Below are 12,973 nucleotides of genomic sequence, written 5' to 3'. Positions count from 1 at the left end.
TAAGATAGGGACCATCATTACAGTCCCTTTAATAAACAAGAAATTCTTGCCCTGGATCTTCTAGTGGGTGAGTAGTAGCTTTGGGATTCAGTGATTCATAACTTGTACATTGTAGTTCCTCCTTCCCACCTCCCACCCCCCCACCTCCAACCTCTGATTTTGGTTTCTTGAGACAGGGTTTCCCTGTGTATCCCTGGCTGTCCTGGAACTAGCTTTGTAGATCCTCCTGCCTCTGCCTCCTGGGTGCTGAGATTAAAGGCTTGAGCCACCACCACCAGGCTTTGTCCCTCACTTTATAGGTAGCCTGTTTTTCAGAAATAAAGCTACAAGGTTATCTTTGCTATGTAAGTATCTGGGAGGTTAGTCTGGCTCTCTCATATACACACACATGCTTATCACTCATGCACATAATAAACTTTTATGGCCCAGTCCTGTACGACAGGTCTTGAGCTATCACTAACAGGCACAGACCTCATGGAGCCCAAGTACAGTGGAAGATGTGGGGCTGCAGTATGATGGGAATTAAGTTGGGAAGAGAGGTCTATTTTAGATGCTAGGATTACAGAAGGCCTAACCCAAGAATAGAGATTTAGATAGAGCCCAAGGGATGAGATAAAGAAAACCACCAGGTAAAGATGCAAAGGCCCTGAGGATAAGCAGAGAGGCACAGAAGAATTCTGATGTGGTGGATTATGTGTGTGAGATCTGAGATAAAACCAGGCAAGATCTGGGTTTGAGTGAAGCAAGGAGACACTCTCAGGGGCCTGATTACATAATGTCCCCAAAGCGGCTCACTGCTTCAGCCCCGAGGATAGGGGCTCACCTTGAGCTGGATCTACCAGGACTTAGAGAGTGCTGCAAGCTATGACATTTATATTCTGCAGCAACAATCCCCATCATGTACTGGTAAGTGCAGATGAAACTCAGGAGGCTCTGAGATGTTGGTTTAAGCAAATCGGGGAGATGACTGTCAGTTGTTAAAATGACAAAGACTGGTTGCGGAGCAAGTGTGGGGCAGAGAATGAAGCCATCCCTTGGGATATGCTAGGCTTAGATTCTGTGAGATAGCAATTGCTCATTCCAGAAAAAAAAAAGAAGGAAAGAAAGAAAGAAAGAAAGAAAGAAAGAAAGAAAGAAAGAAAGAGAGAAAGAAAGAAAGAAAGAGAAAAAGAAAGAGAGAGAGAAAGAGAGAGAGAGGAAGGAAGGAAGAGAGAGAGAGAGGAAGGAAGGAAGGAAGGAAGGAAGGAAGGAAGGAAGGAAGAAAGAAAGGAAGGGAGAAACTGAAGCTGACATTAGAGTAAAGTCAGAGAAGAGGTCTGGGCTAGACAAGAGAAAAACCTCAGGAAAGGACCATATTGGAACTGGTTAAAGGTCCAGAACTGGGTGTGATGGTACTCATTCTAAGCATACAATACAAGAGGCAGGATGATTACAGCTGCAGGTCAAGCTACTCTATGTAGCACAACACTTGAGTCGAAAATACAAGGGCTTGGGATGTAGCTCAGTGACAGACCTCTTGCTGAGCATTGCAAGACATCAGCAGTACCACATAGTAGTAAAAACATATAATAACAGGAAAGAACCGGCATGCCTGCTGTTGCCAGGGAGAATGGGAAAGAGAAGGCTGACAGGAAAGAGGAAAGGGCAATGAAGAACTTGAGGGAGTTTGCCTCACAAAGCTGGAAGGGAAGAAAAAGATAACTAGAGGAATGTGGGATCAGAAGCCTGGCCAGAAGGGTGGGGGCAGGGGCAGGGGCAGGGGCAGGGAAACACTGAAGAGCTGGTAACTGGAGACAACGGTGAGGGCACATACTGCCTTTAAGAGGTTTCACTTTGAATTGGAAAAACACACAAGATGAATGTGGCAGAAAGGAAGGAAGGAAGGAAGGAAGGAAGGAAGGAAGGAAGGAAGGAAGGAAGGAAAGAAGAAAGGGAGGGAGGGAGGGAGGGAGGGAGGGAGGAAGGAAAGGAAAGGAGGGAGGAAAGGAAAGGAAAGGAAAGGAAAGGAAAGGAAAGGAAAGGAAAGGAAAGGAAAGGAAAGGAAAGGAAAGGAAAGGAAAGGAGGGAGGGATGAAGGAGACTTTGCTTGTTTGTTTGTTTGTCTGTTTGTTTGTTTGTTTGATGCAGGAGCTGCTAGAGCATATTACTGAGCTGTCAAGAGTAGCCTGGCAGATGAGATCCGTCTAAGGGGTGGCAGAGGGACTTTAGGAAGGGAAGTCTCAAGAATGTGGAGGAGCTCTGTGATAGAGAGAGCTGAGATCTATCTCTGAGATAGATAGAGCTCTGTGTAGAGAGAGAGAAAGGGCACACTTGCTACAGAACTGCAACCGGCTGGCCAGGCAGAGTACAGTGCCTGCCTGGGGCTGGGGATCAGGGATTTTTTGAGCACTTGTTAGAAGTTGGTGCAATGTCTAAATTGTATACTCGCTTGAAGGCTGTTCTGGAGCCCATGGCGGTTTGGGGGAAGGTTTTCCAGGTAGAGAGGAAGGAGGTGGGGAGAAGACAAGGGAAGGAATGGACGAGCTGACGACCCAGAATGGAAGTGAGGGCAGATGGTACAGTGGTGTGGGCAGAGTAGTTGGTTCATAGTAGAAGTCTTATGAAGATAAAGAGATGCCCCAGTAAGGACTCAGAGAGGATAGGCCCGGGGACTAGGGGTGGGGTTCCAGGCCTATAGCTGCAGAGATGCCAGAGTCGATGACTTGCTTACCAGCTGGGCCCTGAAAACGCTGGGAGAGGCATCCGAGTTTTGCCCAGGGTAGTGGGGTCTTTTGATTTCTAATATTAAAAAGTATCCTGCCAGGTGGTGGTGGCGCACGCCTCTAATCCCGGCACTTAGAAGGCAGGTGAATCTCTCAGTTCCAGGACAGCCAGGGCTACACAGAGAAACCCTGTCTGTCCTAAGACAAAGCAAAACGAAAGCAAACAATAACAACAAAAATCCTATTAAACCACAAAAGACCCACAAGCCCTTTTGTTGGTATCTTTACTCATAGCTGTGGGGAGTTTCCTGTCTAGTTTTATCTTTGACAGTTATTGATCTACTTAACACACAAAGGAATGTGTTTCTCATGGTTTTTGAAGCTAAGAAGTCTAGATTCCTGGCCTGTCATGCTGAATCTTTACATGGTGGAAGGCCTTTCCTTTCAGATGGTTTCAATTTAGCGTACATTCAGCCATCCTATCCAGTCTGTGCGCCAGCATGAAGTTCACACTTTCAATCAATAGTCTGTTTCTTTAGAGACTGTATTATTTCAAAAATGTTGCACCAAGTTCCTTTGCAATAAAGATAACCAGTTGTGCACAAATAAAAGTTACCCCTAAATAGATGCTGTGTATGAAAACTGAAAATATCCCTGTGTTCCAGGCATATTAAGAAGTGTAGGGGGAGGGGCAGAGAGGAAGACTGAGATACAGCACCTTGTTCAGGGAACTCTTCCTCTGAGAACTTGAAAAGTGTCTATAGGAAGCAGGTAGTGTAGTCTGGGCTTTCTTCCTCTCTGCTGCTCCCTTTCTGGTCTTTTCTGTGTAGATCTGCCCTCTTTCTGTTCTGCATTCCTGGGACAGCTTATTATTCTTACTTCCTTTTAGTAGCTAGAGTATTAAAGAAGTGGGCTGGGGAGACAGCTGAGCAGTGAAGAGCACTTGCTGCCCAAGCATGAAGATCTGAGTTCAAATTCCCAGTGTCCGTGTAAAAAGCAGAGTCTGTGGTCATTTGCTTTTAACACCAGCACTGTGAAGGAGCAGAGACAGGAAGACCGCAGAGATCTGATGACTGCCAGCCTAGCCAGGTTCACTGAGAGATGATGTCATAAAGGCATGTAATAGAGACCTACAGAGTGGGACTCCTGATGCCTTCCTTAGCCTCTAGTGTCCTGGAGACATGTGTGCATACATCACACGTGTATACCACACAGCCGTACACGCAGACAAGTTTTTCAAAAAATAGATGGTCAATAATATGAGTACCTGAGACACACATTGTAGAGAGAACTCTCTAAAGTTCTCTCAGCTTCACGTACACGCTGGGGCACACCACACCTACTTCCCCACCACTTCCACAACACATACACATGTGCACACAAAATAAATGAAAATATAACAGCTTTTTAAAGTTTTACTTTACATTTGCTTATGTTAGGGAAACGTGTTTCTATATTACTTCAGTTCCCTTCCTTTGAGTTTCATGTTGCCCTGCTTCCCCCAAATCTCTTTACAACGTAGAATTACCATGTTTAGAGTATAATTTAGCTAACTGTTTCTTTATTGGAAGAAAATCATTACAATGGTTCTTTATTAATGACTCGAGTCAAAGGTCTGAATTTTCACTCCTGAAGTGTGAAATAGAGAAATAATGCATGTTGTCTGTGGGAATATTTAACTAAGGGAAAGAATGTGTTATTCTCCTTTTCCAACTCCCATGCCCACTTAAATGCTGTTTTCTCCATAGCCTGAGACTCATGGCCCAGAGAATTCCTGGCATGTCCCACTAGTGGGTCAGCCTCCCTCATCAGGGTAGAGTTGTCTTGCTTTTTATCTAACATCTGTTTTTCAGTGAGGAAGGAGAAAGTGTAATGATGTCTATGTCCTTTGGAGCACAGAGGGGTGGGGATTCAAACAGAGCTACCCACGTAAGCTGGTCGGGGCTTTTAGACTGGGCTAGCCAAAGTCTATAAGAAATGATTTGATTATTTTCCAACTGCTATCACCAGCTAGTGACTGAATTCCTGAGCAGTGGAGCCAGTTCATTTGAGCAGGGGATGGGGGTAGAGACACTCACCATCCCTGCCAAGTCAGAGTCCGTATCCTAGCATAGCCAAGGTCTGTATGCAAAATAAGAAGAGCACTCAGGACAGGCTGATATTTTGAATCCATAAACTGAGTATGTCTCTGGGAAAGCCTTTCATTGTGTACTACAAACATACTGTCATTTTTTGTTGTTGTTTGTGACTTTTATTGTGTCGGTTGTACCTTTAGGGATGGCTTATGCCCTGCTGGCAGCAGTACCTGTTCAGTTCGGTCTCTACTCTGCCTTTTTCCCTATCCTGACGTATTTTGTGTTCGGAACATCAAGACACATCTCAGTTGGTAATTACAAGCATATTTTACAGCTGTACTTGATTTGTAAGTTGTTTCTGCTGTGTTATGTATGCAATGCCTCCAGACCTTTGCCAATGAGTTCAGAGGAACCAAACTCAGTGCCTTGCCCACTTTCTCTATTAACTGGCAATGTTAGCTACATATGGGACTGTGCTTTAATGAAGATGAAATTGAAAGGCTGAAAATTCAAACATACTTTTGAAATTTATCATGGTTTAAAATTTTTAAATGTAATAAAAAAATTGATTCTATTCAAAAGCGTTCTCCTCCAACATATTGACAGAGGGAATAATCTTTACAGGATCTAAATGCACTAGGCTAATTTTGTACTTAGTGAATTATTATGTTCACTAAATACTGATTTGTTATTTCATTAAAGAACATTCTTATTTCAATAAGATAATATTTGAAGGCTAGCAAAATCCTGCAAGACAAATTAGAAAAAAAATAAAAGATTCATGTGCCTTCTTGGCGTGGTCACAGTGGATTTTCCTTTCATCCCTAACATTCAAGGTGGGTTTTTTTTTTTTTTTATTCCTGGACCGTTGCAGAAAATAAATGTTTTGATATGATTCTGCGTGACTTTGACATCAGCACTGAAGACAAACCTGCTGCTGTATCTGTGAACTGGTGAGGCGTGGTGCCTGGATAATCTTCTTCAGGCAAATGTAGTCATGCCCTCTAATCTATCACAAGTCCTTGTGCATGGCTGCATCTCTCATGGTACTTAGCCTCTGACTTGTCTGCAGAAGCAGGTCAGGAGAGACTTAGTGACTGAATCAACTTCCTCTCTTTGGAGAACCAAAGAGACAAGTGTGTTTGCCTCTGACGTTCTCTGTGTTTAGATCTTCCTGGTTACTAGGTTTGAGTATTGAGGGCTCTCAACCATAAAGCCTTTTATAATCAAAGGGTAGGATCATCATCACCATCATCACCATGGGGAAAAATGTAGGTAGTAAATAAAATAAATAAGAACTTAAAAAAATAAGATTGTGGCTGGAGAGTTGGCTCAGCGCTTAAGTTCACTGTCTGCTCTTTCAGAGGTCCTGAGTTCAATTTCCAGCAACCACTTGGTGGCTCACAACCATCTGTAATGGGAGCTGATGCCCTCTTCTGTCATGCAGATGTACATGCAGATAGAACACTCAGTTATACATAAGTAAATAATCTTTTTTTAAAAACAGGATTTTAGAGCCGGGCGTGGTGGCGCACACCTTTAATCCCAGCACTTGTGAGGCAGAGGCAGGAGGATTTCTGAGTTCGGGGCCAGCCTGGTCTACAAAGTGAGTTCTAGGACAGACAGGGCTATACAGAGAAACCCTGTCTCAAAAAACAAACAAACAAACAAACAAAACCAAACAACAACAAAAACCCAAAAAACAGGATTTTATTAACTGGCATATGATTTAAAAAAATATGTGTTTCAATCCTTTGTCAATTTGGACACTGTGATATTGATGGAGGTATGTGTGTACAGAGATCAGGATTTTGGACACTCCAAGAGATGAGATTATGGTGGCTAAATATTGAATTTGAACAAGTAAGGATTCAGTTTGCATGTGTCTCTGCCAGGAAACCTTTCCTGATAACTCCCACGCCTGTGCCATAAGGATCCTACATGTGAGGCGGGGGTAGCACCTTGCCACACACTCACTAAGCACATGAAACATTGCCTAAGTATCACCCATTTACACATCACTCTTGTCCTCTCTGAGTCAGAGATGCCTTGAGACATCTGCTTCTCAGCCTCTTTAAACAGTATTTCTTAGTTACAGCTAACTATCGCATGCTTTTCTAGTTGTACACAGATGTGTTGAGTCTAAATGTTTGTGATTCCGTACTGCTAAGTTGACAGAGCCTTTTTCCCCAGGCCCTTTCCCCGTGGTCAGTTTAATGGTGGGATCTGTTGTTCTGAGCATGGCTCCAGATGACCACTTTCTTGTGCCCAGCGGTAACGGAAGTGCATTGAACTCGACCACGTTAGACACTGGAACCAGAGATGCGGCCCGAGTGTTGCTTGCAAGCACACTCACTCTTCTAGTTGGAATCATACAGGTAGTAGATGGGTGTGGTTTTTATTGAAATAATTAGCTTTAAAATATGGAGACTTAAAGATGCATGTAACAGTAAAACAATCTACCTGAAATATATATATATATCGAAATAACATTGTTTTATGTCAGATGCTAAAATGGATTTGAAAATCTTAAAAACTTAAAAGAACAAACTAAAACCAGAATCACTTGTCACCAAAGTCAGAGAAAGGAAGCAAACAGAAACAAGGAATTTATCTGAAGGTGGGCATGGAACGGGTGCAGGAGACATGAATGAAAAAGTGTTCAAATGCGCTCAGCCAGGTGGCCTGGAAGTCACGGAAAGAAGCAACATGATTTTTGCTTTTCATAGTACATATAGATGGAAATACTTGAGTTTTACGTCGAGTGAGGATTTTGAGTTCTAAAGCGGTAGATGGGAGGGAGAAGCCGGAAATTCTCACTTGTTTCTTACAAGTGATTTTGTCCCCCAGGCAGCCTACCAATGTTTTCACTGTTACAAAGCTTAACTTGTTACTATTTCCAGAGCTGGCCCTTCTCTCCGGCAAACATGTAACTTTTTCCTCTCTTCTTACCCTAGCTGGTGTTTGGAGGTTTGCAGATTGGATTCATAGTGAGGTACTTGGCAGACCCCTTGGTTGGCGGATTCACAACCGCTGCAGCCTTCCAAGTACTGGTCTCACAGCTAAAGATCGTGCTCAATGTTTCAACCAAAAACTACAACGGCATCCTCTCCATTATCTACGTAAGTGTTGCATATCACTCCGGAAACATCATGGTTCCCTCGTTCTCCATCTTGAACCCGGAGAATCTGTTTTCTGTACGCTCAGCCACCGAGACACACTTCTCTGAGGGAAGCAAGCAGGATGACTGACATTTTTTGCAAACCATTTTTCAACTGCTCCAAAGCTTTCCCAGATGCTGTGGCCTTCAGAAGATTAAGGGATCACAAAAAAAGATTAAGGTGGCATCACAAACAAAAACAGGGCTGAGATGTAATAGACTTGTATTCTGGTCCGACATTGCCTCTGAAACTAAGTGACAGATCATATTGGAAACTGGCTGAAAGCTCAGGTTGGAAACTGAGTAGGTCTGGATTCAAATTTTGACTTTGCTACTTACTAGTCTTAGGAACAAACCACCATGCCTCAGTTTCCTTCTCTGCAGCATAGGATTGCAAGTAGCAACTATATTACTGGATTGTCAGAAGAGAGTAGTTGGGAAGGGGGATGGCACGAAGCGAGTTCCAGAAAAGTTATTATTATAAAATTATTACTTCAAGCCTTTCTAGTTCATTCTTGCTTTTCAAATGAAACTATTGGAGATATGTCTCTCAAGCTCTTCCTAATTATGAACATCCATAAAATGTATAATGCAAATGTCTCAGCAATTATACATGAAAAGGAACAGTAGATTCAAAGCTGATTCAGTGTGCAAAAGAGATGCAAAAGAAGAATCTAGATCATCCAAAGTGGATTTAAAGTTCTTAGATCTAAGTATATACTCTAAATAAAGTATGTTACCTATGCCTGGGACATGGTGATAATAGTAACATGATGTCACCCTGGCTTGAGGGAATGAAGTCATGCAAAAGTGTATTTAAAAAAAACAGGAACTGGGGACGTAGCTCAGTTGGTAGAGTGCTTGCAAAACACACATGAGGCTCTAGGCCAATTCCCATCATGGAATGCATGTCAGTGATCACTTGAGAGGTGAAGGCAGAAAGATCAGAAGTTCTGGGTTATCTCTGTCTACATAGTTTGAAGCCAGTTTGAGCTAAAAGATAAAAAAGATTAGCATCTGAAAACAATATACAGCCATACACACATATAAAAGGGTGGGGTTGCCAGAGATGTTCCCCACTTCAGTTCCCTAGTCCCACATCAAGGACTCCATCTTTCAGCAAATGTTACCAAGCACTCACTGCAAGACAGGTATGAGGCTAGCAGTTAGAGTAGACGAGGCGTAGCACTGTGGCTAAAGGTCATAGTATTTGAACCTCAACCGACTGGAGTTAGAATCTTGGTTCCACCACTTTCTGCTTGTGTGGCCTTGAATATGTTAAAATTAATTCCCAGGGACTGGCGAGATGGCTCAGCAGTTAAGAGCACTTGTTATTGCAGAAGACCTGGGTTTGTTTCCAGCTCCCACATGGTGGGTCCCAAACATTTGTAACTCTACTTTTAAGGAGTGCCTCTTTGAGACACAAGACAGACCGCAACAGAGCAAAGGTGCTAGTTTTCTGCCCAGGATTCTCCCATACTGGTTCCTTTGAAGAAGACTCTGATGTCTGAGAGACCTCGAGTTTACAACAAAATGAGTTTTCCTTGAGCTTGTTAATCTGCCCACGTGGAGAAAATAGCTTTTAGTGTTAAGCTAAATTCTAAACAGTATATACTTGACCTATGTACCCATCCTGTGGTTTTAATTTGCCATAAAGAATTGATCAGGGCCATCTGGATTTCCATATGGAACCATTTTTGGAGGTTTTTATTGTTATTTCCTATAGCATTCAGGTTGGGGAAAGAACATTACTTAAGATGTTGCCTGGGAACAAAGGAAAGCTATTGGACTTTTTGGCTTGTCAGACTTTGGCTTCATTAACACACCCATATACAAAACCCCACAAAATGGCACCTATAAAACTCCTTAGGATATACATTTTTTTATATAAGTAAAAGATAGCAGTCCACAGTTTTCCATTGAAAAATTCTCCATTTTCTCCTAAAATATAGATAAGCAAACACAAAAATGTAAAAGCCACCTGTTGGTTCCCTTCTCCAAGTCAGTAACGTTGTGTGAGTTTGAGAAATTTCATGGACTTAGTGCTCCTGTATTAGTCAATACATTTTTATGATCTTAAAAATAGATATACATTATTTATTTATGCATGTATTTTAGAAAATAAATGGTTCTTTTATTAGCCAATACATTTTAATAAGTCTTAAATATCTTTATTTGTGTGTGTATGTATATGTGTACATGTATGTTTTCATGTGTGCTACAGCAAAGATGTGGAGGTCAGAGAGCAATTTTCAGCAGTTAGTTCTCTCCCTCAGTCGCATGGGTCTGAGGATGGAACACAAAACATCATCAGTTAAGGCAACGAGAGCCTTAACCCACTGAGACATCTTACCAGGACAATTTTTAGGATTTTTCTTTTTGATAAGACTCACATGTGCTGTTTGATGTGATATGACTTTTCCTGTGGGAGAATTGTATTTATGTGGGTATCTATATAGCATATCTATTTTCTCCTTACAGACACTAATTGAGATTTTTCAAAATATCGGTGACACCAATATTGCCGATTTCATCGCTGGGCTGCTGACCATCATCGTCTGTATGGCTGTTAAGGAACTAAATGATCGATTTAAACACAGAATCCCGGTGCCCATTCCTATAGAAGTGATTGTGGTAAGTAGAATACGTGGTTAGAAAATCCAGCGCTAAGTAGGGTGACAAGCAAGGAACTGTTAAAGCCAGTGGAGTTGGGTTTTTTTTTTTTTTCCAATTTTTTCCTCTTCTTTTATTTCAGACAATAATTGCTACTGCCATTTCCTATGGGGCCAACTTGGAAAAGAACTACAATGCTGGCATTGTTAAGTCCATCCCAAGTGGGTGAGTGTGGCCTTCCTTCCAGATGGCACTAATAAACTAGGGCAGCACTTTGTTTAAATGGAGCTTTTTATTACTGGTTTTGCTTTACTATTTATTGATAGTCTTACTTGCATGTGATTTTGGGGAAATGTCATGTGCACTACACATCAGACAAACAGCGCATGTGGGGACCAAGTTCAGGCCATTTATGAAAGCAGACTCTGTATGCTCCATTGTCTTAAAGTGAGGCAGGATATGTACATTTAGTGACAGACTACTGATTAAAACACACATATATAATTACAATGTAATATGAACTTACTCACAATTAGCATTGATTGCATTATGTGTAGTTTGTTTCTAGGATGTCTGACTTAAGCTCTCTACTATGTAGTCAACCACAGACAAAAATGCTATCTTTCATACCTATAAATACATTGCATTATTTTCAGATAGATAGATAGATAGATAGATAGATAGATAGATAGATAGATAGATAGATTGTGAATTAGGAGAGAAAAAGGCGGAGGTACTTTATCCATCTCTGTCACTGTCAGCTTGTATGGCCCTGGGAAAGTTCTTCTGTAAGACAATGGTTTTACACAGCTGAGGCCTTAACTGAAGCTTGTGAACTGCCTCTGAGAGTGCTCATAAAAATGCAGGGTAGATGAGGTGGCTCACACTGCAGTCAAGAGGAAGCCTACATGTCTACCACATGTGTAATATTAATTACAGAGTTCATCAGTAGTCTTGGAGTCAGTCAATATAAGCAATAATCCCTTCTCCTCACAGTTAATGGAAGGCCCCAAACTGTCCTACCCTTTCTGTCCTTGTAATGGAAACTGCTGGTGTTCTCACAGCTCTGTCCACCTCTCTACTCTTTCTTGATTAAAAATCACAACCTACCCACAGAAGCAAGATGCACACAGACTGTTGTGAGCTGCCTGATGTGGGTACTGGGAATCAAACTTAGGCCATCCAGAAAAACAGCAATCACTCCTAACCTCTGAGCTATCTCTCCAGTTTCAATATATACCGTACTCTTTTGATGATTGTCAATTAATGCTTAGTTTTAGCATCTCATCTAAAAAAGCCATCTTCCTATATATATTTTCCTTAATCACTGCAATGTATTTTTTGGTTCACATTAATTGCACAAGTAATTTACTATAGATTGATTATCCCTTCCTCAGGGAAATGTGATTGGTCTGATGTTTTATTCTGCAAACATCATATAAATTATTATGGCTTTCTCAAAAATGTAAATAGAAAAATTGATGTCATTCAAGTATGTAGAAATATTTCTTTTGTTTAAAATATGTATTGTTGATTATCTAACATGGTTAATAAAGACTAGAAAGAAGTCTAAAAAACCAAAACCAAAACCAAAACCAAAAAAAAAAAAAAAAAACCAAAAACCCCAACCTATCATTGTCTAGTTAGTGTGTTAGTGTTCCAGAGAGATTCACACAAACCTTCCCTCCCCACCAGTCATAGCCTGCCTCTCTCCTGATGCAGCTGGTCTCCATCCCCAGTTTCTCATTCATTTCAACAAATAATGTCTCTTCCACCCTATATCTCCATGGTACGTGTGTGTGTGTGTGTGTGTGTGTGTGTGTGTGTGTGTGTGTGTGTTTGTGTGTGTGTGTGTGTGTGAGAGAGAGAGAGCATGCATGAGTGCACACACGCATGTGCATGCTTTTGTGCTCTGAATTTCACTCCCTTCACTTCCCAGACAAAGAAGTTAAAAATCCAATCAGCATGTTTGTCACATAATGGAAACTACTCAGTTTCTGTTATAAGTATGGAAAGGCTGGGACAATTTGGGGCCATCCATTAATTGAAAGGAGAAACTACTGCTTATATTGATTGACCCCAAGAATCTGGCCCAATAGGGACTGCTGCTGCTCATCCTTGTGTCTTTAGGATGTGTGTTCCGGAGCCTCTTTCCCTTCATTGGGTCAGACTGGGTGGGCTAGGGCTAGCAGGCCCATGGGGTGATCATGCAGTTTAGAAAGTGTTATGTCAGGTCATAAAAGATATTCTTAATTCTAATTGACTTTGGACAGATGGTTGATACCATTGAAGTCCATTGAGAAGTTACAAGTAGTGATGGGAAGGTTTTGGGCTTAGGTTCTTTCAGCCTAGGTTGAGCATCACTAGTATCAAGGAACTGACTAGTTACACAATAATATCTTATTGAATTTCATGGGAAGAGG

General features: G+C 41.7%; 1 protein-coding gene across 6 annotated transcripts in view; it reads left to right on the top strand.

The window, feature by feature from the left end:
* The window catches only part of Slc26a4 (solute carrier family 26, member 4), a 40,242-nt gene that overhangs the window by 5,055 nt on the left and 22,214 nt on the right, over positions 1-12,973 (top strand). For all 6 annotated transcript variants that reach the window (XR_003950047.1, XM_006515092.4, NM_011867.4 and 3 more), the window contains 5 exons: positions 4,978-5,088; positions 6,971-7,155; positions 7,735-7,899; positions 10,419-10,571; positions 10,693-10,775. Coding sequence is in view for 5 of the 6 variants with exons in the window: in XM_006515092.4 (XP_006515155.1) it covers positions 4,978-5,088; positions 6,971-7,155; positions 7,735-7,899; positions 10,419-10,571; positions 10,693-10,775 (697 nt within the window). In the remaining variant the exon portion in view is untranslated. The remainder of the gene's footprint in view (positions 1-4,977; positions 5,089-6,970; positions 7,156-7,734; positions 7,900-10,418; positions 10,572-10,692; positions 10,776-12,973) is intronic.

This window comes from Mus musculus, chromosome 12 (assembly GCF_000001635.26).
Source record: "Mus musculus strain C57BL/6J chromosome 12, GRCm38.p6 C57BL/6J".
In the NCBI taxonomy this organism is placed as follows: Eukaryota; Metazoa; Chordata; class Mammalia; order Rodentia; family Muridae; genus Mus; species Mus musculus.
The sequence above is the reverse complement of the archived record's forward strand: the minus strand, read 5'-3'. Positions and strand labels throughout refer to the sequence as shown.